This window comes from Athene cunicularia (genome assembly GCF_003259725.1).
Source record: "Athene cunicularia isolate RWA chromosome 4 unlocalized genomic scaffold, athCun1 chr4_part3, whole genome shotgun sequence".
Classification (NCBI taxonomy): Eukaryota; Metazoa; Chordata; class Aves; order Strigiformes; family Strigidae; genus Athene; species Athene cunicularia.
Window position 1 is genome coordinate 10,788,551 of NW_020799100.1, and position 27,106 is coordinate 10,815,656.

General features: G+C 43.8%; 1 protein-coding gene across 10 annotated transcripts in view; it reads right to left on the minus strand.

Annotated features, from left to right (window-relative positions):
* ARHGEF9 (Cdc42 guanine nucleotide exchange factor 9) overlaps positions 1-27,106 on the minus strand; it is a 180,975-nt gene that overhangs the window by 45,566 nt on the left and 108,303 nt on the right. For all 10 annotated transcript variants that reach the window (XM_026848418.1, XM_026848419.1, XM_026848417.1 and 7 more), the window contains 3 exons: positions 21,490-21,669; positions 8,727-8,918; positions 1,275-1,454 (listed from right to left, as the gene is read on the minus strand). In XM_026848418.1, coding sequence (XP_026704219.1) covers positions 1,275-1,454; positions 8,727-8,918; positions 21,490-21,615 — 498 coding nt within the window. In that variant the 5' untranslated portion in view covers positions 21,616-21,669. The remainder of the gene's footprint in view (positions 1-1,274; positions 1,455-8,726; positions 8,919-21,489; positions 21,670-27,106) is intronic.

The following is a 27,106-nucleotide window of genomic DNA, read 5'->3' on the forward strand; positions in this document are numbered from 1 at the left end:
CCTTAAATGGCTGAACAGGGGTGATTTATCAGGAGTTTAATAGCCAGCTTTCAACCCCTATCTGATGGCAGGTAAGTGTCAGATATTCCTCTGAATAACAGTAGTAATTCTTACTATTGTCACAATATATGAATTAACAGAACAGCCTCAAGACAAGAAGTTTTAGCTACTGATTCTCACCAAGATTTCTTACATCTTTTTAGCACAGTGATGGAATATGATGCTGTACTGGAAACGAGCAGCAAAGATTGCAGGCTCTGATAAAAACAAGCAATGTTCAAAAAGAATCCTGCTTTTCAATTAGATGACCAGTGATGCTTAAGAGACGCTGTGAACCTTTTTAGGGATGCCCTGCTGAAGTTTCATGAATGCCTATCAGAAATCTCTCTAATAAGAAGTGAACTGTTGCCAGCTCAGCCCTGACTGTAAGCAATGAGGTAACAGAGTACAGGATCTGCATCCCAAGTTGGAGCACCTCATATGTAAGCTCTGATACAGCACTTCATTCTCCCTAAAGGAAAGCCGAGAACCGCAGGACTGTAATTTTCTTGACATTTTCTGACATATTTACAACACTGGCCAATTTATCAGCTCCTGTAGTGCGTGGCTTATGTAACAGTACGATGGGCTGGGCAAAAGCCTCGAGGACTATATCATCAGCTAAAATGTCCTGTTCGGTGTGCACTTAGCATGAGCAAATATCTGCTGCCCTGCTGCCACCCGGACAGCAAGAAGCATGAGCTGGCACCTCCCCACCCAGTCCAACAGCTCCGCAGGGGAAGGCAACTGAAGCTGCGTGGGTTTTTCACCCCTTGCAAAAGCATCTCGGTGCCACAGCGAACAACCTGGGCATTTGCTCTCATCGACTTCTTTTGTGTAACGCACAACTGAGACCTCTTTTTACATCTCTGGACTCTTTTATCTTCCAACCTTCTGATCATCCACAACCCGATCTAGATGCCAAAAATAAGGTGTGGAATAGGTGAGGGACACCATACCTACATAACATGAGTAAGGGTGGCTGTGAAAAGGTGTTGGGATTCAAATGTACCGGGGGAGTTATACATGCTTCACTTTGAATTCTCCCTGCACCTGTATCTAAGGAAGTAAAGGGAAGGCCATGGAGTATTCTGTGATATGTAACTAGAACAGTACTGACGCACAGAAGTTATTCTGAGTGGTTCCTGCCTCCTGACTTTCTCTGCTATTCCCCTCCCATCCCCCAGTCAACAACAACCCCAAAACTCCCAAACAAAAATGCCAAATGAACTTACGTGTTCAAGGAAACATGGTCCAATTTCACTGAGATGGGGGTCCTCATTGTTGTACTGTTTCTCCAAGTCCCGGACAAAACCCATCTGAAATCTGTAGATATCTTCGATGTTACCAAAGATGATCTTTAGCTGTTCATCACTGAACATATCCCTCCTCTTCCGGCACTGCTTTAAGTAACCCTGTAAGGTGTAAGACAGAACAATCATAAAATAACCCAAACAGTTATACTGAGGCTGCTCCCAGATTTTTCTTGAGGAAGAAGCAAGTAAAAACAAAATCAGAAAATGGCTCTAAAAACAAAATCCACATTACTGTCTCCAACAACTCCTGTCTACGAGTAAGCATGCCATACGTAGAACATGCCTTGAAATGCTACAAGTCCATTTTTGATGGACAACATCTCATTTGCAACTGTTGTTCCCACTACAATCCACAGCACACGCACAGCACTACTGTTGCTCAGGACACACCAGACCCAGGATGCTCAGGGCTTCACAGCCGGTGTCAGGAGATGCTGGAGACTGTGTGTACAGTGCGCTGGGAGGACAGTGCTGGTTCTGACTCAACGTCCTTCAGCATTTTCCATGAATCAGTTTTGCAACGGAAAGGTTCCCCAGAGATCTCAACCAGCACAGCCTGAAACAGTCCCTACCTGTGCTGCAGAGAATTGCAAAATTTGGCTGACAGCTCCACAGAGGTGTGTAACAATATTGCATGCCTGTTCCTTCAAAAATCACTGCCTCGCAATACCCAGTATCTTGGGTAGCTCCTACAAATATTGCTGTTTCCATGTCCTCTTCAGTGGCACATGGCATTAAGGAGAAAGCTGCAAGGGGCTGTTTGATCATCTGCCCACTCTGATTTCTCCTTTTAGCCACAGCAATCAGGACAAGGAAGCTGATAATCATGCTGAGCCATACTCTATTAATGTGTGCTCGCATGCCCTTGGTCTAGGAAGAGGGTATGGAGGGTGTAAACATCCTAGTTGTTTCAGCACCAAGTGAAATGCTGAGCGAAAACACTCTTCAAGCATTCTCTGACTTGGGAGGCAACATACTTCATCCCCCCCATTATTCATCTTCCTGAGTCTGAGACAAAAGCAGGGGGCTGTTGTCCTGTGAGTGTCACGGTGGGGAACCCCAGAGGCGATGCAGTAGGTCGGGTCGGTGTTTTGGCTTGCCTGAGCAAGGAACCCAAAGTGGAGGCAGCCCAAGCTGCTGACCGATGCCATCTAGAGGAAAGCAGCAATATTTTAATTTTGTTTTCCATACCCTCGGTTCCATTAGTGCAAATAAGCTATTCCAAACACCGTCAAATGAAGGAGAATTTTTCTCTTGTTTTCTCAATTATCGTATTTCCTTGCTTTTATTTCGTTTTTTAAGTGGGACCAGAGGAAAAGGCTTTGCACCCTTCTCTGTATAAACATCAGGCTCCCTTACTGAGTCTATAGACATTAAAGTCAAATGGAGAAAGAGAGGAAGAACCAGGATGTAGAAAGTTTAAGGAAATTTTCCAAAATCACAGTATGCATCTGCAGTAGATTTGGAAACAATTCAGATCTCCTGCATCTTGGTCCAGTGCAATAATAACACAACCCTCCTTACTTATTATTCATCTACCCCTGATACCCATTGGTACTGAGCCTGAGTTTAGCTGGACATCATATGAATGCAAAGTGGTAGGCTGGCACCTCCTCTGAAGATCTCCTGACCTAAAAAAAACTAGTGGATCAATATTCTGGCAAAAAGCACAACACACCAAGTTCTGTCTGCCTCCCTGTTTTGCTGATCCGGTCTTATCCATGACCTCATCATTCTGGTTTCAGCTGAATCATGAGGACTTCTTGAAAATATGCTTGCCTGCAGCACATGGGGTTGAGGAGATGAGGTGACACATGGAGGTTCTGGCTGCCTGGGCTGAATTTTAGGCTTTGCCACTGACCCGTGTGACATTGAACAAATCATTTCACTCCCTCTGTGTTTTGCCTGTCTGGACAATTTACACTAGAAACTTTGCAAGGCCAAATCTTAGATGCTATGCTGGCCTAGTCTGGACTGCAGCCTCTTGACTGAAAAGAAATCACGTGGGGGTCATCATAAGATGACTTTGCCTGCCTTTATTATATAGGAAGAGAAAAAAATGAAGGAAAAAAATGCCAACAGCTCCAGTTGAATGGCTATATTTGGGAACTCTAGATGCTTAGTCACACAGACGAACCGCCAGCTGGTGACATGCAGCTGCTGGTCCACAATGCAAACCATTGGAACGCTATAATAAACTGTCCTTCAGCCTCACCATGTGGTTCCTGGGAGGGAGAACTTCAAAGAGATGAATGATAAATGCAGCTTTGGCCAACCTGGCAAAGAACCAACTTCTGCAATGTCCACCTTAGCCAGAAAAATGCCGTTACCCTGAATTTGCTGGCTTTTTCAGCTGGGAAGCTTGGGCTATGGAATACTTTCTGCATTTACTAAATCTAGATCTCTCTTCTTCCAGGAGCTCCTTGATGACTCATTTCCCTGGGTTTCCCTCTCTCATTTTTCAAGGCCAGGAGGAATGGGAGCAGGCTGGTTCCCATGTTGCAGGACAGTTGCAGGGCAAATAAAATTTCAAACTAGAAAGGAATAATGCAGAATACTTTTCCATGCTGCTTTTCACATTTACCTGCTTATTTCAGAACAGCCTTCAAAAAAAGAAAAAGATGTGCACTTGCCCACGAGGTCAAGCTCTTTTTGACACTGGCTTCAGTGCCAGCAGCACTGAATGACTGCCGCAAGCCGTTTGTGTTAGGACCTTTGCCCTGCTACACGCTGCAGGCTGCCTGCAAGCCAGCCTCCCCGCTCGCACACTGTTGTGTGAAATCAGCCACTGGATGATTTATGTGAACATCTTTCAGCCCTGGGGTTGCTATTGGCTGCAACTATCGTCTTGAATATTCCCCATCCTCCCTGTGCTGGTTCATCACTTTGCCTGAGTCACGTGTTTCAGAGAAGCTGAAGCAGCACATTTCTGTACAGGCACCTATAAAACCATGAGGAAAATAAAAGAATGCATGGAGTTCCCAAGCCTTATTCTCTATCCAGTCTGTGCATTTGGATGGTTGGTTTCCAGCACAAGCCAGCAAAGGGGAGACTGAAGATTTATATATAACACGCAGCAGGAGCCAGCTAGAAGGCTGCTGCACAGTTTTTCCAGTAAATTTACTTCTGTTACATTAAACAATGTCATATTCCTTCTGCTCATCCCATCAGGTTCTCTCAGAGAAGGGATAGCTGACTGATGAGCAGATGTTGGAGAGTGTTTTGCTCAATGAATACCTAAAAATAGCTGTCAAACTGTATCTCTTTAAAGTACTTTTCCATGTAGTCCTTAAAGTATATGCCAAAGTTGGAAAGTATTTGCAGGAGGTTAAGTGCTAAGTTTTCTCCATCCCAGAGTGTGTTTAGAGACAGTAGGAGAGGTGGCCCATCCATCCATCCATCCATCCATCCATCCATCCATCCATCCATCCATCCATCCATCCATCCAGTCCAGCTGAGAGCAAGTTGAAGGAGAGAATAAGGAGATGATAGCCACTGCAGGCTATAGCTTCAAAGGCAGCTGTGATGATATTCTAGTTTATTTCCATCTCTGAGCCAGTCTGGTGGCTGTTGACACTGACCAGCAGCTTGTACTACATTTCCCTCAGTTTGTACCAGAACCATTTGGGCTATAAAAATACTGTTCTCTAAAGCAGTGCTCACAGAATCCATGTGAACACTGTGCTGATGTGTACATGTTAAGAATAAGCACAAGAACAAAGTTGAGACTGTTTGAATTGAAAAGGCAAACTAAAGCCATGTCTGGTCCCAGGCAGACAGGACTCTAAAGCATTTTTTCAAATACCGGTCTACAGCAAGTACTGAATGTCAGGCACTGTGATTGCACTGGGACCCGTTACAAATATAAAATGAAGTCCTACAGGAACCAAGCCTGTTCCTCAAAAGGGCATGAAGCAGACAGCTCCAAAACAGAAAAACAAGGTGTGCACAAGAAAGCTGTGAAAGACAGCTACATAAAAATTGCACACTGGGGAATCCATACACATAGTGTGTATATATATATTTATATATATATATATATATATATCCCCTTTGATCCAAAGAGCCTTCTGCAGCGATGCCCACCAGTCTGGTATCCATGGATGAGAAACTGGTCATACAAAGGGGCCAGCAGCTCCTCAGATGTGGTACTCTGAAGGAGGGTCACATTACTGCCAAGAAGCTTTTATGCTGCTTTGCTCTGAGGCAGCACAAAAACAAACAAACAAACAAACAAAAAGTTATTTTTCTCCATCTCTGAGAATGAATCAGGCTAATGCCAACCAGACCACGTGAAAACCTGTCCCATCAGCTCTGCACAACAGACTCAGCTTGACACTCTGAGATGCAATGAGGATGTTTTCCACACAGCATTCAGAGCTGTCCTGGCACCAAAGTAAAGCTTAGGTGGAATCCAGTCAACATTATTAATTAAAAAATAAATTCAAAGTAAAATTACTTGGAAAAGAGGAAAATGCAGCACTGGAAGTTGGCTGGCCTTTCTAACCTCCCACCTCCAAATTACTCATAATATGAAGGTTTCCTTTGATCTTGCAATTGCCTCACAGTTCCCATCCAAGCTCTCTCTCTTCTCCCTCTTAACACCTCCTTAAATTTAGCCTTGTCTTCCTAATCCACATGCTGGTCCAAATCCTGCTCAGTTCTCAAAAGTTCAGCACCCTGCTCTTTGTAGCCCTCCTGCATCTTGTTCTTCCACCTGCACTCCCCAATGCAGGCTACAGCTCAAACCACCTTCTTTGCCTGCTGCTCTCATGGTGCTACCTGCCCTGACCGAGCTCTGCCAGTGTCACCAGTGACATGTCACAGACAGACACTGTGCCTTCCTGCATCTTCCCAGGATCAAACCACAGGAGCAGGGGGTGTCTCTCCAAGCCTGGAGACAGCTATGCATATATGTGGTGCTTTACAGGTCAGTGAGTGAGCAGCACTGCCTGCCAGTAAGGCTGGCTATTGCTACCCATTATAAAAACCTATTATTCAGCAGCTTACTATTTTTCTAAAATCTAACCGTTAAATCCTGAAATTCCTATTGCTGGATATTTCCTTAAGGCTAGATTATTTTTTCTTTTCCCCTTGGTGATATCTCAGAATAATGATCCATCCTCATAAGGCAGTTTGGGGAAAACTCCACATTTTACCCCTAATAAATATCTTCACAAAACTGTTTTACCAAGCAGCAGTCAGTCCTTCATACTCCAGGCAAGGGCACAGCAGCAACAGTCGTCAGGGCAGTATGGCTTTGCTGTGATGGGGAATTCCCCTCCAAGCCAGCTGCTTCAAGCAGGTCTTGGCTTACACAGGTAATTTCCCTTCTGGTGCTGGCTAGCCTGCGAGCTCCTGAGTTGGCAGGACCAGTGCCATGGGTATTACAAATAATAACATGGTGTATAATAATATAGTAGCATGTAGTGGAAATACATCCTGAAGCAGAAAAGAGCAATCAGAGAGCTCTTAATCACTTAGCAGGGGCTACGGTCCTCTGATAACAACCATACATCTTACAGTTATCACTGTTATTAGGATTTGTTATTCATTATAGCTGAGCTACAAGAGTATAACTATACACTGCTAAACTCAGTACTAAATCAGGTTCAACCTTTGCCACCCAGCCAGAACTCCTCTTTCATCCCCTCCAATATGTCATATTGCTGCTTTTTGTCCTGACACCTTAAAGAGCAAAGGGAAGAGGAGAATTTGCCATGGTCAACAGTACTTCTGCATCTCATCCGTGGTTGTCTGGTGTCTACTTGTTCTTCGGCATAAGTAACACCTCTGTACAAATCCATCCAGTAGCACTGGCAGGAGCTCAAGCTGGCCTGCATCTCTCCATCTCCAGCCCCCCTTCTCTTATGCACAAACAGAAACAGTCACATCATGCTGTGCCGAAATGCCTGGGATGACTGAGCTGTCTCTGAGCCTTCTCGAGGCAAACAGATTGCTCTGATTAAACTGAGCACAATGAGGCTCTCTCCAGCAAGGGACAGCCCATCATTTTGCAGATGAGAATGCCCATTTCAGTCCTCCTAGAGACAGCTGAATCATTTCCTGGTGCTGTACCTGGAGGTAAGATTTATCCCCTCAATATCATTTTGCATCATACAAAGCAAAGAAAGAGACTTAAAGATCTCTTTCATATCTGGTACATATCATTAGGTGCTGTAAATCAGTGTTACCCCACACGTGTCACTGAAGCTACACCTATCTGTACCTCCTGAGAATCTGATTTGGCAAAAGCATGGTGACAAGGCCGGGAAATGCAAGTTAAGGTTTTTTAGTCTTTCAATAGAAAAGTGCAAATGCAGTAAAAGAAACTGTGTGGAAAAGTTCCTGCAGTTGTTCCCTTCTTCAATGCAAAACCTTCTGACTGAAATAGCACAGTGAAATTAAGCTCATTTGTTTCCAGACTGTAATCCCAAGACTCTTCCATATTTGAAAAGCATCATAGATGCTTTTTGCATGGCTGCTTTGCTTTGTCAATAGAAAAGCAGCAAGTGTGAAGGGAGGAAGACATCTTTCTAACCAGAATTCCTAAAGGGCTACATCACAGTAACTGTGCAAAGACTGGGCACAGGCTTCCTAAATCCTAAACATTCAGAGGGATGAGCTGAAAGCCATGGACTTTTAGTGCTAACAAACTTCTGCATCTTAGTGATAACTACATGCTCTACACATAATACCCAAGCTGTCCTGCAACACTCCCTAAATACCCAACACCACAAGCACTGCACTTTGGGCTTAGCTCATAGCAGTAACTCTGTATGCTGCAGGACAGTAAGGGGTTGTAGAGGTTAATGTAACATAATGAAGAACCACACTGAGGATGCATGGGGTCAGCCACCAGAGTTCCTTTGCTTGCTGGTTCCCTCACACTGGATACATGGAAGGTATCTAATTTCTCATGGTGAAAACATTTTGCTCTCAATCTCACAGTAAAAGACAAATGGGGGCCATCCTGAGCCAGGGGAAACTGTGAACCCAATAGGAAAGACAGATGAAATAGCAAACTGATTGGTTTAATTACAACCTAATTTTCTCAATCACAAGTTCAAAAGTAGATGGCATTGGGTTTTAATTAAGAGGACTGCTTGAAGGATCTCAACGTCATCGTATTTTAGTCAGAGAGGTATGGAAAAAAGGTCAGAAAATTGTACTTTCAGTTAATTATCAAATCCAGCAGAAAATTCTCAGAAGTATCGATACTTATTGACAGATGCTGCTCCTCTATTAGACACAATACTCAAACACACTGCATCTTTTTTCCCCACCATTCAAGGACAAACCCAGTCCTCAGCTCCCAGCTGCCCATGCCATGTCCTGCTGCAGTACCCCAGCATCACAACCCCAATGTACCTCGCAAATGTCCTTGAGGTGCTTGATGTAGTGGCGCTCTGTGCTCATGATTTCATTGATGACATTGGCTCTCATCTGGTCTCGGTTCTGAACGGTCCTGCCGAGACAGAGACAGTCTGCGCTTGGATCCAAATGGCCATTCTGCACATCGCTGGTTCCCTCCTCCACTCCATCTTCTTGGTTTACCCACAGCTGTGAAGAGGGGAGAGCAACAGGCTTATTCACAAAAGCATCAGGAAGCCAAGGAGCAAAAGCAGACTGGGTCTTGGGTTGCATGACTCTGGGAGATACCAAATCAACTCCTTCCTTACAGCAAAGGTGACGCTCTTGCCAGCAATGCACCACGGTGTCCACATCAGCTTACAGCCCAGACAGTCCATTTTTACACTGGTGCAAGCAGCCCTGCACACTGCCAAGTTCCTCTTGTAAGCAAAAGGATTTCAAGTGTTGACAGTTTTGATCCCAAATATGAAATAATCATGTGAAAGGGTAACTGGACTGTTGGATGCTGTCAAGTGCTCTGAACTAAGATGTACATACATAAAACAGACCAACCTAAAGAAAACTGCAGTTACTAGCGTAAGGCGCTGCCTGTCCCAGTCCCCACACACCATCAGTTGGGGTCTGTCTGAACAGGAAGAAACCTCTAGAAGGAGGGATAAGCCCTTTACCGGTGACTGATTTAAAAAGGTCAAGATATGTTTGGTTTAGAAATCTGAATGAATGTGAACATCAGCCCAGGCTAAGCTGGTTGTTGCCCTGAGTTTTCTGTAAACTTCCCAGCCCGGGATTTGTGAATCAGCATTGATTTCCATTTCACAGCAGCTTTCCTCATCATTTCACATGAAGAGCCCTTCTCACTCAGGCAAACACCCTACCTCAGCATCCTGAGATTGTGATGATCCCTAAACTGCACTGAGATCAGACTGGCTGAATAAGTCTCCTAAAGCCAGGGGGGACCGAGGGCAGCTTTGGACAGGGTGCCTAGCACCCCTGGGCACTGAATACTCTAAATCGGAACAAATTGCAAAAAGCAACCGAAAAGGATCACTGCATTTTCATCCCACTGAATTTTCTTTCCATCATCAAATAAAAACCATACACTGAATGTGTAAACTAGAAGATAACATTGCCTTGTAGTCTCTGTGTCTTTGAATGAGACTGTGCTCTCACACATGTGGATCAAGTGCCTCCTTTTGTGCCTCCTCCAAATAAAACCTGCTTAAAATAACTCTGATCAACTCAAACTGGGCTCAGTTTGTAAACAAACATTAAATAAAGCTTAAAACAGACAGAAATACTGCTATCTTACACAGATCACCTAAGTTGTTATGTAAATGAAGGAACTTTTCTCCTCAGCACTTAAAAGACCCGAATACTGGAGACTTTCAAACAAAAAATACATCTACCTATAAACAGGGAAACTGTCCACACAAACAGAGCTGCATACCGAAAACAAACTGCATTGTTAACCTGATCTTTCAGTCTCCTTTTCAATATCAATAGTTTTTAATACCTTCCCATTATTCAGCTTAAATTCGGTTTTAAACAGATTGTAAAGGGATGTGTTCCTGTAAATTAGTAAAGTAAAAAATTAAACCTGCCCGTGATCCTTTTCTGCTTTCCTAACCAGTATCATCCTTTGCTAAACCACTTCTTACAGCTCCCACGTTTTGTCATCCTACAGTGAGTTATAAAGGCCTAGAAGCCAAGATGTTTGAAGAAACCCCATCTCTTCTCTAGCAAAATGTTAATAATGCTACAAACTTAGGGGACAAAAAACCCCAAAGCAATAAAAAGCTGGACTTTTCAACCTGCTCAAGACTGTGCGCTGTGTCCAGGAGCTATCAGGGTCTTTACATGAGGGTGTGTAGGGCAGCAGTGCCTGTTTAAATGACAAGATGCCCTCTTTGCCAGCAGTGGGGCAGAACCTGCTGGGGGCACCAACCCCACACTGAAAAACCCAGTGCAGGCCATTTGTCTGAACGAGTGAGTGGCAGAGCCAGGATGGATCTGGGCCTCCTGCCTGCTCTACCCATGCGATCTTCTACCTGTACCCCACCCTGCCCTGCCAACACAGGACCTCCTTTTGCACATCAGAAGACCAGAGGGATACACCGAAGCCTGCCAGGGAGGTGAAATAACCCCTCTGGCCGCCCCAGCACTGCTCCCATTGCATGAAGGAGCCATACAAAGGCTTCATACCTTTCCCCAAGACAGTGTGGTCAAGAGTCAATTTAATATCTTGTGTGACAGAGCAGAAGCAAATCTCAGCAAATACGGCTGTCAGCCCTTATTTCTTATGTCCTGGTGCACCCCAGGAGGAAGGGGTGAGTCCAGGCACAGAATGGCCATGCAGTCCTGTGGCACTGGCAGCACCCGAGGTGGCTTGGCTGCAGTCAAAGCAGGGCTGGTCCTAAGGGCAAGCAGCCCTGGGTGCTGCAGAAGGGCGATTCAGTGACCCCAGTCAGGTCCAGCTATGCCAGTCTGGACACAGGGAAACCCCTGAGAGATGCAGCATGCCTGGAAGCAGCTCTGCATATCTGTCCCCAGGTCCTTCACACAGGAGGAAGTTCTCCATTGTGGCACCTGCTGCAAAGACTGACTAGGTCATGTTGTCTCCCAATTGTGGGGCTGCACATGGATTTTTGAAAGGTTTTTTTGTAGGATTTCCATCAGCACTGGGTGGCCTGGTTGAGCCCTGGATCACTGCGAGGGAAGGTAGTGAGCTAATGGTCTAATCACACGCAAAGATACAGGGATTCAGCATTCAAAACCTCTCCTGGCACACTGAAACAAATTTCAGAAGACTGTCACTTGTGCAGAAAAACAACCCAAAAGCCAGTTAGAAAGCACGCCTCTTCCCAGCAAACCCCACTCTCTGCTCTGGAAGAGGTTTCAGTTACACTGAGACAGAGCAACACTTCATGAAAAGTGTTTCATGCTGAAAAATAAATGTCCAAGTGCTGCTTCTGAGTAACTGCCATGCCAGCATAAGACTGCCAAAGCGACCTTGGGGGCCAATTTACTTACATCAGTGACACTGATTTTAGTGGAGGCTCTGCTGTGAAAACCTGTGGGCCATCCTCAGAAGAGAAAATCAGCTAGACCTGGGAAGGATAGAATTGAACGGAGAGTCCTTTGAGGAATATATCCTCATGACAGCTTTATTGGTATTCCAAACCAAATAATGTTGATAATCAAGCAGGATCAATGTAGGTATTAAACCCTGTTAGCTGAAGTTTAAAATAACTTCCCATCCTACCAAGAAAAGGTATTTTGCAGCTCTCCTAAACTCACCTTGAACATCTTGTTACCAAGTTTTATGACACTTCTGCCAGTTTGGCAAGAGGATATTTTTAAAGCTCTACCTCCTGGAGTCAAGTGATCATGAGAAAAATTTCAATTTTCATTCAAAAAATAAAGCTGGAACAATCTAATCATAAGAGGGGTGGGAAACTTGAAAGCATGAATCCTAAAGGCTTTGAAACTTTGAAAGGCAAATACCAAGCTTGCAAGCTTTCATGATTTCTGAAAACCTCAGAATTTGGTCTGCCTTTTGTGCACTGGAGGAACACTCTCCTCTTCCACATCTGGGAATCTCAGGAGTCTTGCTTTCTTCCTTAATGAAATTTTTGCTCCTTCCTGCTAGGATTCATGCTCCCACAAGGAAAAAAATACAGTTCTAATCTAGATGACTTCTGCTTTAGATTAAAAAAAAATGCAACAATTTTATCGGCAACAGAGGAAGCCAAATGTGCCATCCATCCCGTGCTCTACAGCCTCTGCTGCTGAAAGGATTAATCCCACTGTGCTGTTCAAACACTCCTGCTTTCTGTCTTAACCTCTGAAGTTCTCTGTAATTCAAGCAAGGATCATTCTTCCAGGGCGTCATTTGAAGTTTGGACCATGACTCACAAAAGGTGAGGTACATTGGCAGCTCTACTGCTGACCTTAGGCCAATCAGCTAAACTGGAATAGGCTTTCCCCACCTATAAATGGGGATAATCTACCTTACCAATGGCATTTTTATTAGTATTTTTGAGGTTGACAGACTTTACATTGAAGCTCATGCCTACTTTGAAATACAGTCAAATGCATCACTATGCACTTGCCACCACTCTTGTACTCATCCATGAGCAACAATTTGGCTAGATGGACCTTTGATCTATCACAGTATGGCTGGTTTTGCAACTTCAGCTCTCACATTCTCTTGCGTCTGTGCTGAGAAGGAGCTGGGCTGCACTGGGGCAAGGGAAGGCTGCACTTAAAGTGTTAATTGTGTCCGCTGACCCAACACCACCTCCCCAAGTCAGATCCTCTGCTTCACCAACCTGCTCACTCAAAGCCACAATGATGGCGTGCTGCATGCGACAGTAAGGTCTAAGAGGCAAACTGGGGGTGACACTGTTTTTTTCCCAGTAACTTATTAAATGTCATATTTAGCTGATTTAGACAATGTTGCAAAGGTCCCTGTTTTACTCTAGTCCACATTCACCTGTAAGGAGAGTGGTTGCTATGAGTTGACAAACATGACTCTCCCCAAAACGCTCTCCTGCCTGAAATGCTTGACCTCCTTTGCTGTGAGTAACAGCTGAGATACCACTAATTGAAAAAGGGTTCTCTCTTCCCCAGCTCTTCAAACGTACACTGGACACAAATACACAGATGTACCTCCCTCCCTGGGCAAATATATCTTTTTTTTTATAACAAAACCTGCAAAACTCCAGTTTTCTCCCAGTTTCACTTCATCTCCCCAGTCTTCCCTGCTCAGGATGGGTGGCTGCCACACCTGCGAATCTCCTGTGGGGTTTTCCACAGAGCAGAGATGGGACTTCAGTTCCCTGGCAGCTTGTCAACTCCGCCACTCGCTTGGATTTCAAGAAGTCTCTTGGCTCCTGTCCTGTCCTCCTCAGCAATTAGGGGCTGTGGCTTGGCACAGATGAGGGTTTGGGATACCAGACTAAAATACTGCATCCAATGCCACCTTTTTTTTTTTTAAGAATAAATAATAACAGCTGTTTAGCAATCATCAAGCCTACAATAATAAATCAGCCTTCAGTGCCTTTTTAAACACCTCTGCAGTGCAAAAAATCATGGGCTCTGAAGTACTATGGCACTGTGTGGATCTCCCCCACACCATTAAAAAAGTCCAGTGTGACAAACAATGGAGCTAGCCCTGAGAACCATTTCAAATGCTTTTTATTAAGAATTAATTAAAAGAAACCAACAAAAACTACAGAGAGAAAAAATTCAAGTTGCATAATGCTAGTCCTAAGTGATGCTTCACACTGTAAGACCACCCTACATGTGGAGAACAGGCTTATAATGAGGTTCATAGTCCTATTTCAAAATCCAATCCTAATTAGGAAGTCATGACCAGCTCCTGCATAACAGATAAAAGTAAAATAGTCAAATAAAAAAGTCCCTTTTGCTTAAGGACCCAGTTCTGGGAGCCACAGAGAGCTGATCATTTCATTGTGCTAGTTAATAGTATATGTGATTTATATAAAAATCTGTAGGAATGTGATTTATCAATTTGCAGCTATACCCAAATGGTGCTTAAAATCACCAAATGGCACTGTTCCAACATTAGCTGACCTGTAATTACTATATATTTAGACTGCTGAATGCATACACTGTATATAAGAGGACATTTTACTTGAACAGGTACTGAGGGCTGACAGCCTCATAATAATCAGAAACCATGATAAAACAAACATTTTACCAGCCATCTGGATTATTAATCTCCTTCCATTGGATATTCACAAGGACAAAACTAGCAGATAATGTGCCATCCTGGATTTTAGCTCACAGTTAAATAATGTGGCAAATTAGTGATACAGGCAGATCCTTCCAGAGAGCTGTTACCATTCCACTGAATCTCAGCTCACCAGTGACGTTATAACAAATACCAGCATGAGCAGCCCAACCTTCACCAAAACCTGGTACCAAATAGTGGTATTAAGTGTCATTAGCCCTACAACAACTGCAAGGGAGCGGAGGGGACTCCAATAATCCTACAGAAATAAGCTGCAGCACAGCCTCAGGACTACTGTACCCATCTAGTCACAGTGCCCTGCTCAGCAGAGCTGCTCCGTGAGCTGCAGGGTTTGCCCCCTCTCCCTTCTTCCATAAACTGGTGGTTAGCTAGTGCAGTGCCCTTGTTTTCAGCCACATGCACTGTATTATATGCATGCTCTGTTGGACTCTACTGGATTAAAAAGATCACTTGCTTATTTGCAATCAAGTAGGGCTCATGGTGCAGAGCTTTGCATAAGTAAAACATCATCAGTCTCCACGTGTCGCTTCAGTGATCTGGGCACAGCCTTTCTCTGCCCTCAGGAGGAAGCACAGACTGTCCTGGGCTCTGTAAATGCCCAGGGGCAGATGCTTCTCCCTTCTCTGTCTTCAGAGAGGAGGTGAGGACCTGGCAGGTGGCAAGAGGCACAGGGATGCTGCCTGTCCTCCCAGCAGCTACCCCACAGGCATAGGGAAAGTGTGGGACTGGGATGGTTGGGATGCTGTTTGCTGGGAAACACAGACCATCTTCTCCCTGTATTCTCTTCCAGGATGAGGAATAGGACAGTTGACAGTAGAAGGAAAGGCAGTTAGAGCAAGTTGTTTCCCCCTCCTGTGGTTCTACCACTAATTTCTCCCACAGCCTGACCTTTCCCCTCCATAATTTGGATCCAGCCTCACCATCCTTCACTTCTCTCCAGTTCACAGACTCTTTCCTTCATACCTTCTCTTATGCTCTTGCAACTCCCCAGCTTCAGCCAGCCCACTTCCAGCTCTTTCTCTCCACTCTAAAATTCTCTATTCCCAGCCTCAGAAGTTCCCTTTACCCAAGGTGAGAAATACCCTTCACTTGTTTCTGGAAAAGGAGAATCAGGGACTCTACAGGGACAGCTTCAGACTCTGTATCCATGAAAGTTTAACAAAAATGGCTCCAGAGAACTTGTCCTCTGCTTACTTCCTCTGCTTCCTGCAGTCTAAATGCACAGACTCCCATGGGCTGGAGCTCCACCAGGTAGCAAAAGCTGCTTGGACAAGTCAATGAACTGGATGTGCTACACTATATCCACCAAAATACTGTGAGTGAGGGCTCAGCTCCTGTTTCCTAAAATCCAAAAGCCCCTGCTGTTTGATGCTATATGTGATGCACAACAGGGAAGAGTGAAAGCTCAGCTGCTTCAGCAGCTCTTTGGAGAAACCTTGCCAGTTCAGGAAGCCACTGCTTCATTCAGGGGCTGCAAAGACTTGTGCCTACTTTGCCTGATTCAAAGAATGGCCTCAAAACACTGGGTTTGCACCTGCAAGCCAGCTTGTATGGATGGGGAAGGGCCCAAGTGCCGGCATTTGAACCTTTGGGGATCTGACAGATGCTAAGCTGAGTGGCATGAGTTGTTATGATAATGGCAGCTGCAGTTAGCACAGGCAGAGTTTGGATGCTAAAATGCTGCTTGACTTAAAAAAAACAAAAAACAAAAACCAACAACAAAAACCACCCACAATTTGTCTGCAGTGCATCCTGTCACTGTGGAGTGCTGCTCACACTGTGTGTGATACCTCTACCAGAAGCTATTTTTATGCTGGATTTGCCACAGGAGAATAAAATCTCCTTTACAAGGCACTGACTGCAGCAGACACTGCAGCACATACCATTTTGTTTGTTCAACAGGTGAATGCTACTTCAGTGACATCCTCTTTTCTCTGGAAAATCTCACCTTGATGTCACTGCCATTGGCACGAAGTAAATGTTAATGCAATGACTGCAGTGGATGGAAAAGCAGGTGAGTGATGTGCTGTTGTATCAAGATCCCTACACATACAATGAGATTTTAAAGGCAGAAAAAAAAAGCAGATGGGGCAGCAAGATGTGGCTGGCTCTTGGAACTACGCCTGCAATACAGAGCAGTCACAACTCCTACGAATAAAAGCTATAAACTCATCTACCCAATAAAGTGTATGAGCTGCTAGGCACTAAGACAAGACTGGGTTTAGAGTCTCCTTCTAAACGGTGCCTTGGAAGCTTACACCAATTTATGTAGCACCTCTCCTTTAGCAGGAGAAAATAAAGTGGGTCAAAGGCAGCTTTTCAGAAGGAAAATCAGTCTAAAATTACAACACTTGGGGAAACCTAGGCAATGAGAGAGAACAAGAAGCATTACTGCACTGATCCACCCCTGCATTTTCTTATGGACCACAAAGAATTCATACACCATCTTTGCTCAAGCCTTCAAAGGACTGTTACCCTTCATTTCTGCACAACTCCCCAACAGTCACTGGGCACTACAAAAAGTTGTAGTAAAACCCCAACCCCAGATTTGGTCTTTAGCTTAGCTTAGTAAATATAAGGAAGGAAGAGTCACCGCTGTTGAGGTGAGAAGAAATGTATTCTGGAAAGCCAGTCTGCCTCTTTGGTATCCAAAGAGATTGAGGAGAGTTTTATAACAAAATAAATCCCCTACTCTGCCCAGAATGTGCACATTCTGCCATGTCTCTATGGAAAGATTTCACAGCATTAAACATCCATAAGCTTTCACTTTTTTATTTCTTTTTCAGTGGAGATATGTCAGAGCCCAAACATGATGCCATTTGATTTCCTGTGTTTGGAGTGTTTGAATATCACCCAAGCCATTTTGGGGACCTGATGATCTGCAATCAAAACTTTGTTTTGAGACTTACTGTATTTTCTAAAGGAGACCTTGAGGTACAACAATTGATCCATTTGCAGTACTGGACTATTATTCTGTGCTGTAAATTCCACCCTACAAACACAAAGCCTGTTTTTTTAGCAGATGTTGGATGCTGGATGTGATGGTATGCATCCATTTGTACCACATCATGTAAAACAGTCCAAGACTATGCCATCCACAAAGGAGAGAAGAGCAACAAATAGCATCACCACTACAAGAATATGAAATCATGTTTAAAATGCCTGCTGTTTTTTTCCAATTGCACCTCCCACCCTCTCAGACCCCTAAAAGTTGACAGGACATTCAAAGACACTGTGCAGCTCATCACAAGATTGATGGTTGCACCTTTTGGTTGTCTAGCATGCTCACTTGATAACATGTGCTAAAATGCACATGGATACCTTCACCTGTCCCAAACTCAACTCACTAGTCAGCCTAAAATCTCATTTTGGAGTTCTAATCCACTTCTCTAATGACTTGGGTTTTTTTCCTAACTTTCTCCCAGAGTGCAGCAGCTTCCTGCAGGAAACCATTCACCATTGCTTACTAACTCCAAATTTTACTTCTCCTATATTGTGCTTCTGCTCTTCCCCAAAAAGCATTGCTTTATCACCCAGTTTCTCCTTGAAAGTTCCTGTGCTCCCCCTTTCATCTAGCCAAGTCTCAAGCTACTAAGAGGGTGACTGCAGGTGTTATGCATGGAGACCATTTCTGTACGTGCAGGCAATTCAAGAGCATTTTTTGTTTGCAACTCCCCACAACTATGAGTGTAAAAGAGGCCAAGGGAATCAGCAGGTTACTGTTTTCCTCCGCACTTGCAAATGTGAATTTTTCCCGCTATGAGATTTTGTGAGTGCCAAACGCTTTGCCAAAGATTTTCATATGATCTGGCTGGAGAGCAAGAAGCGTCAGACGTCTCGTTGCAAACTAGGTTTCCAGCCCAGTTTTGTCCTCAGTAGTGATCCAAATGACTTTTAGAGAAATCTGACTTTGCAGTGATCCGCTGCTGCACCTCATGATAGTACCTATGAGAGACCTGCAGTCTAAAATATCCTGAAGTGAATCCTATTTGGTTTCATATCTGTCTGCTCTGTCTTGTCATCCCTTACTTGAACTGCTTTTCACCCTCTGCTATGCAACATGTTGTTCCTTTTTCCTCCTGTACTTGAATAACAGAAATCTAGATAGAAAGGAAAGCAATTATTTTGCAAGTAAAACTAGAACCACCCAGGCTAAATCAGGCAGTTTTCTGGCATCTTCTTAAAAAAGCAGGGCTCAAAGTACAACAGAGAAAAAAACCAGCCACCTCATTATGAAAGAGTGATCAGCTGAATAAGAAATACAAGAAAAAAATGGAGAGAAGAGCAAAGTGAAAAGGGTTCAGGTTAAACAGTTCTTGACAAGACCCTGAATGAGCATAAACCAGCCAGAATGGTTCTGCAAGCAAAAGAGGGGCTAAAGGCACCTTCCCTAAAGGCCCTAAAGGCTCTGCAGGCATCTGGTTCAAATTACTTACCAAGAAAGACAGAGAGAGTGAAGGGGGGAAGGGGTTGGGGATGGGCAGTATGCAAGAATAGAAATGAAGAGGCAAGCAAGCGACCTCAGCCAACAGAGGAAAGGAGAACATGACAGCCCAAATGGCAGTTGTTTTCTCAGCACAGGACACCCAGCGAGTGGGCTGCCTCGTGGCAGCACACCGAGAAGAGCTGCGTGGAGAAGGCAAATTTTCCCCTCCAGCTTCCCTTACAGAGCTGTGGACAAATTGTGCCAGAACTCTGCTTGCTTTTTTTTTTTTTTTTTTTTTTTTAATGCCTGGTACTTATTTTTAAATATTAATTATCATTCATGGCAGCAAAACCATGCAGCTTCTCCCTTTGGGAGCGCATCAGTCAGTCCCAGGGCAGGTGTTGGCTCCCAGTCCACACTGAACAAGATGGAAATAACCACACCAGTCTCTTGCAGAGCTGATGGAAGGATTGATTTTGTTGGAGTAAAGTCAAAGTGTGAGGTTTGTGACATTAGACAGAATGGGCAAGAAACTTGCCTGGTAAGGCCATCATGGTTCTAAGTACCAAGGTTCATTCCAGGATGTTGTTCAGACATTTGTGTACAACAGTCTGAGATTGATTGATTCCTGTCCTTTGTTTTTCACAGTTTCTAAAACCATCCTCTCAGCCTTTGAAAAGTGTAGGGAGAGATGGAAAGTTCAGCCAAACCAAATGATCCATAGTTTTGGGCCTTAGAGCAAATAAGCTTGTTTGTTGAGTTGTTTGGTGTGGTTTTTTAGAAAACAGGATAGTGCAAAACAAGACTGTTATTAAACCTACCGTGAACGGTATGTTTATGACATCACACAAAAAAGGATATTAACTCGTTTTCCCTGAATCACAAAGAAAACAGCACTGGTCTATGCACTGAAAAGTTAAACTAGCCCAGAATATTCCAGTCTTGAAATCAAGCAAAAATAATGAGGTAGTTAGATTTTTCAAATTCAGCCCTTTCAGCGAGCAACACAGATGAGATGTGCTAGTCGCACAGGTGAGAGTATTTTCTGCAGTAAGCTTATCATCTTGATCACACCTGATACAAATCCATTTTCCAAACTTGTTATCTCCACTGACTGCTGGGTCAGACTCACAGCGTCTTATTCAACAAAATACCAAACACTATTTGTTATTCTGGGACAGAATAACAGCATAAACATTTTCATGCAGGCAGCCCAGGCTCCAGTCCCAGTCACTGATCTCTCGCTCAGCACTGGCCAGACCTAGGAGAGACACAAGTACTGTATCATGAGTACCACAAGGGAAATAAAAATGGTGCACTGGGAAGGCAGAAGTGAGCAAAGGTCTGGGCTCCCTTGTTGGTGGTCATTGTACAGCACTAGGAAACACCAGGTCATACATTTAAACCCAATTTTCCTAATCCTTATGGCTATTTCCCAAATGAAGTGATTTAATCAAAAAGGGATGCTGATGATGAAGGGTTGCCCAAAAGAGGGAGGGCTCAGAGGGAGGGTAAGACAGGCGGAGAACCAAACCAAACATGGCATCTCCTTGGGATGTGCCATGGTCTTCAATGTGTGTTTCAGAGAGAACAGTCTTTCCCTTGATGCTACAGAGCTTGTCAAATTGCCTGGAAGGCTCAGAAAAAAAAAGAGTCATCTTTCACACAATTTGACAAGGCAAAAGAAATATTCATTTTCTGAACCATATCCCCCTAAGCTTCTAAAAGGAATTAAATTTCTGATCCCACCTATTGAACTCTGTGCAGAAGGGAGAGGAGAAGGAAGTGTACAAGGTCAAAGCCAACATCTTGACTCTCCAAGGAAGGCTTGAGAGCACCCAAATAATGTGTCAGGAGTTGATGACAGCAGAAAAGGCATCTTCTTGTCTCTTTGGTTTTTTAACACATACTGAGTCAAAAAAATTAACTGCTCAAATCCTTCTTTTTTGTGAAAGGCTGGATTGTCTCTGGAGGTGGCTGGGTACAGCAAAACCTGCTTCAGCAGAAAAAACAGAGACAAGTGAAATGGCTCCTTGTCTCCTTAAAAAAAATAACCAGAGCTCATCACAGACTAATTAGTGAAGTAATTTTATATCCAAAACTGCTGAAGAGTCAAAATGCAGAGCACTGCTTTTGGAAAGCAGAGGGCTGACACCTCCCTGTGCTACATGCAGACCAGTAAGCTCTTCCAAATGCAGGTCACCTGTAGCTGGTGTGAACTGTTAGGCCCCACCAAATCATCTATTTGCAACCTGCAGAATATTTAACTGGTTTTCCAAAGATCAAATGCTTAAGGAGAAAGGCTACAACAGACACACAGTGAAGGGCCACTCCATATCCCAAGAGCATAAAAAGCAGAGCCAGTATCTATTCCAGTCTCTCTCTACGCCACTCTCGTTCCTTTTGAAACCTTTGCTCCCCATTTTATGGACAGAAAACAGACACAATGGAAATAAGCATTAATAACACACAGAGTAACCAGTTCAGTTCATTGATTGTTCTGAGCAGTGTCAGCAGTGATTCATTGTAGTGACAAAAAGAAAGTCGTCACTTACCCTCACAAAGCTAGCGGGAAACCATCCTTCTTCATCATCGATCTGACCCCACCACCAGTCCTTGTTGGAAGCATCCAGGACCTTGATAACGTCTCCTGCTTTAAACGCCAACTCCCGGTTGGCCATGGTGACGTGATCCCATACTGCCTCAGCACTTACAATAGAACCACCACTGATCAGCTTTGAAAACAGAAAAACAGCAGTCAATAAAAGCTCCGTTTCCTGATGCAAGCACATGCACAGCAGCAACACAGAAAAAAGCACTCAGCCAAAGTAAACCAAACTTCCCCCATTCCAATCCATAACAATTTCCCCCTCACATGATGTAATCCAGTCTGTGAATGTTTCTACAGACTGCCGTTCTGCTCCCAACCATGCCACGCAAGCAAACACCACATGCGGATGTTCAGTGTCTCACAGGTCCTGGCCCTACACGTGGGAAAAGCAACACCTCCCCTTTCACCACCACACCGTATTTATGAGCATGCACATCTCATCAAGGTACATGGCTTTCAGGTACAATTCATTAGCATAATGTACAGCTGGGAGTTCCCAAAAATGGCAAAACCAAGTGATGGTGTCCTGCAAAGGAATTTTTGTATCAGAATGTGTTTGCTCAGTTTAAGGATCAAACGTCAGCTCGAGGCTCAGAAGGCTTTCCATGCAAATCCAAGCAACATTTGCAAACATATTTAGAAGAACGCTTTTTTTAAAACTGTAAGTCCCATATTTGTTTAGTGTTGGTGATGTACTGATATCCCTTGCTTTTGAAATCTTCAAGCAACACAGCAGAGAAGTAGGGCATCATGGCACCCTGCTGACCTGTTTCAGACCTGATCCAGAGCACAGCCCAGCTCCACAGCACATTAAAACCCTGCTCTGCCCACAAGAAACCTAACAGCACTGGTTGTTGTGACAGTCTTCAAGGTTCAGATACCTGCCCACTAGAAACTGGACTGAGGCCAGACTTGTGTCTGACAGATCTACTGAACACCTCTCCACACGGAGCATACAGTCACCTTAGAGTTGGGCCAGCCATGGCAAGGACCTAACCAGTTCTCATTTTCACTGTGAGCCACCTAGTTTTGTATATATAAAACTCCTGTTTAATGCCTGCAGGAAGGCCTCATCCATACACTGATGCTTGTGCACCCACAAGACAAATCCATCCATGCCTGGGACACCCACTGCTCCTCAGAATGGTAGTAATGTATTTTTTAACAGAATAATAAATTGTGTTTATGTTTTGTCCACTGCAGGAATTCTGCACTGAACAGTTAAGACTGCCCTAGCAAACAGAGACTTTACCCATATGCTTATTAGCTCGTCAGAGCCACCCTGAACCTTGTTCATTAATTCTGCTGTCTGAGACACACTGAATATGTACTTGGGCTCGCCTCCAAATCAGAATTTCAGCTCACAAAGTAAAAGCTCAGCGCTGCAACCATTCCACATGGCAAGACTTTAGCAGCCACAGATAACCTTCCAATTTAAGCAAGCAATACAAAGCATAAAGACAATAACCAGTCACAGCAGTTATGAAAGTGTAGAAGCACTGGGAATGGTTAAAGAGCTCTTAACAGCTCTTTTATAAGTCTGACTTACCAAAATGCCTGTTAATAACTACCTGTGTAGTCAGAACTTGCAGGAGACCTTCTAGCACTGCTGCAGGGTTCCCAGCATAAACATATAAGAGCATTCAAGTCGCTACAGGCAATTCAGTCAACAGATTAAAGGACCTGATTTACCCTTTTCCTTGAACTGATTTTCCTTTAACAAATCAAGCTCCTCACGTTTGTGACAATTACAGCTGCAGTTTCAGCTCTTCAGTTATTAGAGTCTGTTGTACATAAAACAGCAAGATCTAAGAGAGCCTAACTTGAGACTTAGTGCCTTTCATCCTCAAAGCCAAGATGCATCAAGTCAGAGGACCTCTCTTGTTCCTGCAGTAGGTGAGGTAAAACAATGTCCTTCCCACTTGCGTTTGACAAATTGTCCTTTCTAATTCAAAATCAGTTGTAAAAGAAACATGGCTTTTTCGTATATCATATAGGGGACTTTTACACAGATGTCTCACAAGATCACCTGGTAGCTGACAGGAAGCAAAGGCATGGGTTAATAGCAAGCTCTCATAAAAGAGTCCAGCAATGAACCTATTCAGTGTGCTGAACCTGTGGCAGAGGGCATCTAGTGTATAAGCGTGAGCCCTGTCTGGGCTTTTGATATAGAGCTGAAAGGAGCTGGGCACCAGAGGACCAAACCAGTGGCAGCTGAAGTCAGATGGGGTAAGACCATCAGTTCACCCCAGCTCTGAGCCCTCACTTCGCAAAGTAGGGTAGCTACATCTGGAAAGATAACAGTTATAAAGATTGATTTCTGATTCCAGTGCAACAACTGAATGCTCAACCCAGGTAGTGATATTTTAGTGCTTCCTCACAACACTCTGCATCGCTCTAAATCAAAGTTTCTAGATGCTTTCATAAATATGAGTAAGTTTAAAGCACAAAGAACCCCAAGACAGATCTGGAAAGAATGAAGACTTCACAGCTGAAGAAAACCCCCTCAATATATTCATGACCAGTATGTCATATATAAAACCCCCTCAATCCTGTTCTGCCAGGACAGATCTTCTCCTTCACTAGTGTTTCCCCTTTGCCATATTTATGGACACTGTCGAGCCTGCGGTTCCCCAGGTTAACCAAGCTTGGCTCTTTCAGCCTTGTCTCAGCAGACAGCTCTTTCTTCACCTGAGCATTTTACCAGCCCTTTTAAGCATCTAGATACTTTGCCTGCATCTTTCTTGAACATAGATGACCAGAACTGTAAATACTATTCCCAAAGAGACCTTACCAGGGATCTGTGAAACAGCATGAAATATTTATTACAGTGTCACAGAAATCTTGTAGTAATACATAACATCTCCCGCTTTCTCCCATGGCTACCTCCTGCCAGTGGCTCACTGTGATCTTGCATTTAGCTTATCTAAGTAAGTGAGGTAGAAGACATTCTCTTTGTCTAGAAAACCAGTTTTCTTGTAAAAAATAAATCAGGTTGGCCTGACACTCATTTCTTTTGTTAATGCCATTGGGTATTTTCGTCCATTTTTCACTGATGATGAACCAGAAACTGAACTATTACACAGAAGCCATGTTTCTGCTTTTTCTGCTTCATCCGACATAGATTTTGCTGTCACTTCACACACAGGCAGTTCTGGGCACAAACTGCCACAGAAACATCACTGAAACCAAACTTCAGAGGGATTGTGTTTTAGAGCCTCCTAGTCTACTTTGCAAAAGTGCATTTCTGAGCCTGAGGCACAAAATCCCAGCTCTAAGGAGCATGGCTTGGCCAGCAGCAAGGGCTGGAAGGGACTTGCAGAGGGCCAGAAAAGCAGATCTCTGTTAACACAGACATCTGTAAGATGCTTTCAGTGGAAGTCGGGAGCTGAGATGGCTTTTCAATGTGTTTCTTGATACTCAAGAATAAAGGCTGTAAATTCCTGGTTTTCAGTGGCTAGTGCTAGCAGATAGAATAAAGGCCCCTTTAACTGACCCTTTTCAGTCCCTGGTCCATATTGTTAGCCCAAGAAATGGATCCCCATGCCAGGAAGCCTGCAGGCAAGCCTTGGCCTTCCAAAATACAAGTACAGTTCAGCCTGTGAAAAAAAGGACAGCAGCAGGATAGCAGAATTCGAGTTCCACCCATCACATGTGATGGGTCCATTGAGAGAACATCAGAGCCTAAAATTCAAAGACCCAGTTTAATTTATTTTGCAAGACATCTTGTTGCATCTGTGGAGCCGTCTGACTCTTTCAGAGCAGGGTTACAGAGACAGAACCTGACATCTGCAGCAGCAAGAGATGATTAACTAGAGAAAGGTCAGGATAAAATATTATTTTCTGAGAGAATTCAACACAGTAGCTCTTCACTGCAGAAAGTTCACGTCTCTTGGTTTCAAATATGGGTCTTAGCACTGTAGTCAGACATACTCAGCCAAAGACCTTGAAAGGGATTTATCTCCCAAAATTTTAGATGTCTACCACACAGCAACTGAGACAGTCATCTGGACTCCTTTATAATCAGTAAAGAGAAAAAGACACATCTGGAGTGTGATTCATCTTGGCTATTTCAGTTGTCTACTTTCAAGCGAGGTGAATCATGCCCTAGAAATTACTATTTCTCTGTGTTTAATTGGGTGATGCAGAAGTTTACATTTCCAACATCTTACATTCATCCCATCTACAATTTGGCCATCATTAAAAAGGGATAACAAAGAACTGTATGTAACAATAATAATTACAATAGGAACAGTCAAATATTAAATCACACTCTCCCAGACACAGCAGTTCCTCAGTATACGAAGGTTGTGGTAAATAAAATTATGTTCTTCATGCCCACTGAAAGAATTCACAAAATCTGAGCCTTGAAAATTTACAATAATGAGTACTTAGATATTTGGGAAAAATGTCCTACTCATAAGAAGAGGAAGGCAGATAGAAGAAATGCAATTGGAGATAATGTACATTTGGTTTTGACGTACCCTGAATACTGCTTGTCTTCCAGGTGAAAGACCTAGTTTCCATTAAAATCAATTATTCTTGTCAGTTGTTTGTTCAAATTAAAGAGCCCAAAGAGAAGAGTTCCTGGATGCTTTCACCACGTAACATCAGTGCAGGAGAAATGCCCAAGAGCATTTCTTAACAACAGACCTGAGAATAATTTTTACTGTTTTATGGAAGACTTCAGAGCACTGCCAAGCACTTTCTGTATGGGCTGAAGAAAAAACTTTCTCAGCGTGTGGAAGACCAGATTAACTACTGGGATGTTGCACACAGTCTAGGGACCAGAGTCACTGTTCAAAATGGATCCTTCCTCACCTCCTCGCAAACACCTGGTCATGGCCAAAGATAAGTACCAGGACAGAGCTGATGAGGGGCCACTTTTATGCTCCAGCACCACAAATAAACTGACACAATGAGGAAAAGAAAAAGGGAAAAAGGACAATGCTCTCTCTAATTATATGCACAGCTGACACATTTCTGGAACACACACTAAGAACATGGGGTATTATCACTGTATTGCCAGGATCACACATGGCAGCCTTTCCAGGGATTTTCACTACAGGTTTCCAAAGTGCTCTGTAAAACTCCAATAATTCAGTCACAAACCCTCACTGTGAAGATACTTATTTAAGAAACTCCTAACACCCATGTACAGCAGGTGAATGCTTTCACAATAGCAAGTAAGCAATTGGAAAGGAATTAAATTCATTCCTACTTAAGGTCCATGTGGATTTTCCCTTCTAGTCTGGTGTTATTTCCAGGATGGAACGTGGCCACTGGAAATACTGAATTACATTAGAGGCTCTGCCAAAATAAAATGACAACAACAACAACAACAAACAGTAAAAAAGGGTTTCAGAGGACTCTGCAAGTCATGACCTCTGGGATGCAGTGCTGTCAGTGTGCCAGCCGAGAGCTCCTGACCCTGGCACACCACAGCATGGTAGGGATGCTGAAGGCTGTGCCACAGCAAACATGCTGTGGTATAGCATTGCAAAACCTCTGCTGAGCTCACCTAGGTGTGATTATCCTCACCAGTGCTGGGAAAGCTCAGA